Source organism: Abrus precatorius, unplaced genomic scaffold (assembly GCF_003935025.1).
Source record: "Abrus precatorius isolate BTA unplaced genomic scaffold, Abrus_2018 Scaffold9, whole genome shotgun sequence".
NCBI classification, from domain to species: domain Eukaryota; kingdom Viridiplantae; phylum Streptophyta; class Magnoliopsida; order Fabales; family Fabaceae; genus Abrus; species Abrus precatorius.
In genome coordinates, this window is record NW_020874439.1 from 18,357,850 (window position 1) to 18,363,580 (window position 5,731).

The 5,731-nt window shown below is 32.9% G+C and overlaps 1 protein-coding gene across 2 annotated transcripts; it reads right to left on the reverse strand.

The window, feature by feature from the left end:
* Window positions 1-555: 555 nt before the first annotated feature.
* Window positions 556-4,620, reverse strand: LOC113850311 (probable envelope ADP,ATP carrier protein, chloroplastic). 2 transcript variants are annotated; one of them, XM_027480799.1, is made up of 10 exons: window positions 4,171-4,620; window positions 4,009-4,065; window positions 2,960-3,022; window positions 2,796-2,852; window positions 2,626-2,709; window positions 2,398-2,466; window positions 2,204-2,316; window positions 1,946-2,115; window positions 1,212-1,290; window positions 556-953 (listed from the first exon to the last, which is right to left on the reverse strand). In XM_027480799.1, exons 1-10 carry the CDS (start codon window positions 4,534-4,536, stop codon window positions 845-847), a joined length of 1,167 nt encoding a protein of 388 aa, XP_027336600.1. In that variant the 5' UTR covers window positions 4,537-4,620; the 3' UTR covers window positions 556-844. The 2 variants fall into 2 exon arrangements, with proteins under 2 accessions (XP_027336600.1, XP_027336601.1); XM_027480800.1 differs by having other exon boundaries at window positions 771-953; window positions 1,946-2,108; window positions 2,230-2,316; window positions 2,775-2,852; window positions 4,171-4,618.
* Window positions 4,621-5,731: the final 1,111 nt, after the last annotated feature.

The following is a 5,731-nucleotide window of genomic DNA, read 5'->3' on the forward strand; positions in this document are numbered from 1 at the left end:
ATCATACTAACTTTTACTCTAGTACCAATAGAAAAGCTTTTTACTCCAAGAACAAAAAAAAAAAAAACACTCTTATTCATTTGCTTGGCTAGCTCCTTTTTTATTTTTTTTATATTTATTTTTATATTTTGAATTAAGATTGTCATTCACATTAAATCTAGACTAATCAAGATTAAAAGTTTGACAATAGTCATTTGACAATTTAAAAAATTACGTACATTTTTTTAATCTTGATTTTTAATAAAATTTAACAATTTATTTTTATTAGTCTCATTCTCACAGTAATCAAATGTTCTCTCCCGAGTAAAATGCAAAAGCAAACTCCACCATGAACATGCATTTTTGCACAACTAAAAACTTTACATTAAATTAATTTCAACAAGGCATTGCCATTGCTTATGATGCACTATTTAAATGGAAATGCAGTCAACACATTCTTTTTTACACGCTATTCTTGGGTGAATTTCATGCCATTCACACAAAATAGAGAATGGACCCAAGTCATTTAATAGGAAACTAACTTCATCCAACAACAGTGTTTGAAAGAGTGTATCAAAAAGAATTTACCTTGACATTCAATTTTTTTTTATATTACCATTCAATTTGGAAAATACAAATCCTCTACAAAAAATTACGGGTAAGATACATTAAGGCAAAGAATATAGTATTACAGAAACTTGCACAAATTTGTGTCCTGCAAAATTTACAGCCGAGTTACAAAATATTTTCTGCTGATATATGCTCCTAACAGCTAACAGTTTGGCTAGCTCAAGCAATTACCGCAAAATTTCAGCGGGGAAAGAATGGCTAAAACAATATGAATCGTAAGTTTCACTATCATTGACTATTGGTTTTTCTTTTGTTTGTTGCGGTTTTCCTCGGTAATTGTTTCTAACTCCTTCTCACTAGCTGCAATTAGGCGTTTGACAATGTCATATGTAGTAAGCCTGATGCTGTAGATATAAACAAGAACTGCATCAGGCAAACCAATCACAATACATGGCCATGATTAGCTCAAATTATCATCGCTGTGTATGCTTATTGGCGTGGGGGCAATAGCAATCTCAAATAAACAAATTTTAGATAGAATTTATGTTCCAACAAGCGTATTGGATATCACACGAAAGTAATTAAGTATCATCAAAAGTGGAATTTCACGAGGCCTAGTGAAAATATTGAAAACAAAATAACTACAAATAGATCACACGCACCTGCTATTTGGTAGGTTTTTCAAAGCATTGGGCACAAACCCTCGATACAAACCAATAATTCCATCCCGTGCCACAATACCTGCATTAATGAAATAATTAATTTGGCAATAGCAAAAAACTACTGAACCATTAAAGCTTCGAAATTCCCTGTAATATCATTTTACTAATCGGTCCACTTTATAGTTAAGCAATATGGGCACTTTGGGGTACATTGTAAAATGAGTGCGCTGGGTTTGTTAGTTGATTGGCCGTTTGCCCAGGTAATCATTCTATTGCTGTAATCATTGTATAAAAGGGGTATGTAAGAAATGGTTAGGGCAATTTTTGTAATCAGTAATTGATCAGCTTCAATGGAAGCTTTGAGTGAATTGTGAATACATATAGTTCATATAACACTAACCACCACGTTGATCAGTCATCCGTGAGTGCTAATGTACATGCCCTTGTTACAACTACTTTCCTTAATGAGCACCCATGCACATGCGGTAATGATTTCATCTTAGAATAGTCACAAGACTGGGGTGATTATTTTAAGCTGATAAGACAAACTAATAAATAAATGTGGTTATTACTGATTATTCGGCATATTGGCTCAAAGGAATATTACAACTTCTGCAGCAATAATGAGAATTAATTTTATATATTCGTTACTATCGTGTGCACTATGCTCAAATGTAAGTATGTTGGTGACTAAAACATGCTGGTGCTGAAAGGTAAATCCGAGCAATCCTAACCTGTAATGGCATCTAATACTGTCTTGTAAGGTGTACCCTTCAATTGCATCTGTCTTCGCACTGTGTCCAAAGGATAGCATGTAAGTGTGGCAAGAGATGCGGAGAGAACGGCAGTGATTAGAGATGTTTCAGTTCTCTTTTGATATTTCTCTGGCAATGATTTCTTTAATCTATTTTCCAAAGGTCAGAATATTTCAATTTTAGTGCCTGTCCAAAATCTAATGTTCTTTAAAGACAGAAGATTACCAATGAACTCACAAGTCAAAAACACAAAAGTTCACTGCAATATATGGAGCTATTCCAATCAGAGATGGCCCAAGGCCATAGTAGAAAGATGCAAATCCTTCCTCTCTTAGCATGCTCAAGGCAATCTGGAAAAGCCGCAATATGGATCAATAACAGAGATATCTTGTGAGTTGTGAAAATTCTTAAGCAGGCTACTTTATATATACCTCTGACATTGTTCTATAACCAGGTTCAACAGCTAATCTTAATCTCAGGACATCTAATGGGTATGTTATCTACACAGACATATACAAAGTTAGTTACATACATTGAAATAAGATATGAGAAAAATAAAAATAGATTAAAATATCAAAAAGAAATTGCTCATAGGTTTTAAACACATGGTCTAATCCCCAGAAATGAAACAGAATAACTTTATTAAACAAATTACTTACAAAAGTTGATGTCATGCCAGCAAAAGCACCAGCTGCAAGTCTCCCCACAACAGAGAGCTCGCCATTTTTCCCCTTGAATATTTTCTGCAAATCCGAAGGAGTTATAGACATGAAAATCCAATGTTTGGCATAAGAAATAAGTGAATGACAGTTAACAGTAAACTGTAAACCTTGTAAATTTCATAAGCAAAAAGCTGGACAGCACTATAAGGTATAACCCGAATCACCTGGAACATCAAAAACAGAAACACTAAAACAAATGAAAAGACTAGTCAATGTAATTAGGAGATATACATACTGAAATACAAATAAATTCATTCCTAACTATGAAGACCTGGGGGAGGTTGCCCTTCCAATAACCTTTAATGCCTTCTTCCTTCCCTATTACGGTTATGGCCTGTAAATCATGTCAATGTAAGCTCCAAAAAAAATTTCATAAGTAATGTTCCGATGATCATTCACTAGAGAGCCCAATGCATCTAATATGGGCAAAAGCATGATCATCAAGCAAAGAAATTGCAGAGGCTGTTAACATATGCATATAATATGTAATAAATATATCCTTAATCAGGGGAGGTAATTACGTAAAAAGATTCAACAAAGTTTTACGTTCGTTATCAACTACTACCCTCACCTTTTATCCAGGCTTGGAACAAACTATGTACAGATTTGCAGCAGCGCAATATATAATCAGGTAACTGACATAAGATAACCTTCTATAAGTCAGTTGGAAGTTTTCACACACAGATTTTGACAATTTCCTTTCTACTCAAAGCTACAGCTGAAATTAGTGAAAACACTTCAATAATTTGGGATCTGATTATATGATGCGTTACAAATGCTCATATTTAAATGAGGTCAAGTACTATTGTAGCATAACTAGTACAAGCCTATTTCAGCAAGAATTAATAAGATTTGTAAAACAATAAGAATCCTAATGTATTCCAACAGCAAAAATTATGATGCCGCACTAAAAAGAGGAAACAGCCTAAACAAACTCCACAGATATCAATAATTAACCAAAAACAAACAGATAGATTTTGTTAAGAATTTACAGCACAATCACAAAAATCACACCGTCCCACTTCAAGAAGTGGACTCTCACAAGTTGATAACAAATACAATATTTTATTAACAGTGGTCAATGAGTAAGCCAGCTACTACATATTTTGTTATTTTCACGATTTCCTATACAAATATTTTAAATTTAAAACAAATAAAAAGAGATCGCATTTTTAAAAAATTATAGAAAACCAAATGCGATATGATATTGTTATTATAAAATTCAATACTAGGCATGTTAGCATGTATCTATAGTGACACAATTCAATAGAAAAACCAAAACCATACAACGCAAAAAAAGGAACTTAGGAGATTGAATACCTCAATTAAACCAATCGATTTCTGAACACTTTCTTGTCCAACTCGGACGCCATGAGTCTGCAAATACGCAATGTCGTTTAATGAATACCAAAGATACCAATCTTTGGGACACCGAATATCCGCGCAAAAAGGCGACAACAAAAAAACAAAACGAAAGCGCACCTGCATGAGGAGCTTGATGCGGTCGAGCGGTGCCGTGACGGTTTTCGCAGCGGCGCCGGCGATGGCTCCGGCGAGAAACAAGGCAACATCTTTAGGCACGAATGCGACCACGGCGAGTGGGTGCTTCAAAAGCTGAGTCGCCGTCGGCGTGAATTCCTTGCCGGATTTCCTTTCTGCCACTGACACGCTCGCGAATTTACAGCGGAGGCCACTGTCGGTGGTGAAAATGGGAACGGCGTCGTTTGGGAGCGGTTTGCGGTGGCAGAATGGAACGACGTCGTTGAAGGAGGATTTGAGGTTTGGGATGTTGCGCCACGTCACGATGGCTTTCTCCTCTGTCTCTGTCATGTTGACAATTTGGAACATTGGGAAGTGTCGGAATCAGAAGAAAGAAGGATAAGTTAGTTGCTGCAGAGAGAGGTTTGGAGCCAATTTAATTGCAAGTATGAACGAAAGAAGAAAGATAGAGCAATGATGGACTTTTTTACTATTTCTTTCTGTAATTTCTTTTTTCCATTTTTAGATTTTTTTTCCCTCCCATGTTTTTCGCATTTTCTCATTGTATTTGTGAGAGAGAGTGAATGGGAGTGCACATTATTTATTTATTATTTTTTTATTTTGTAAAATTTGTTCTGTGTTCAGTAAAATTAGTGCACACATTAATTGAAAGTTAAAAAGTTGAAATTGGAAAGATTAAAAGTTGAAAAGCTAATTTATTAAATTAATAATGATAGTAACATTAGTTGGTAAACTGGTTGATAAATACAGAATAATAAATAAGAACAGTATTAATTTTTAGTTTAGCATTTAAGATTTAGTAAATTTATTTTTTTAAATAATTATAAAATTTTATTTTTATTTAATTTTTTATTAAATCAAATGAGGTAATATGAATTAATTTATATTATTATTTTATGATTTTATATTGTAAAAAATAAATTTTAATAATTTATTTATATTTTAATAACAAAATGATTTTGAAAATTTGAACGTGAAAGAAGTATAGATAATTAGGTTTTAAATGTTGAAGTGGCCGTAAAAAATAAATTACTAAAAAATAATAAAAATAAAAATATTATTTAGATGTGACTAAAAAATCGTATTTAAAAAAACAGTAATTAGAATAACATTAAAAAAATATTAACAAATACATATTTATCCTACTAAATAAAATTACTTTTGTTAAACAAATTTTTTAATTATTAAAATAAGAGTTTACTTAACTTAAATGTCTTGTCAAATACCTTTTCTGATATGAGATTTTTTTAACTTGAATTAAGTCTTTTATCTTTTTTGTAATAGTAAATAGGGTCAAAGGACCCAACAACAGAGAAGATCAAGCTATAATTCTAGGATGCCTAAAATCACTAGCACCCAGATTCAAAGGAGAAAAATAGGGGCATAAGATAAACTAGTATAAGAAGCTAGCTCTGTAAATTTAAATTTGACTAAAACATTAGCACATCTATTAGTCTTATAGATATGCCTAATCTTAACAAAATCAATAGACTTAAGATATCCCTAATTCTATTTATGAGAGGCCACAAGGGATGAGAAGGAA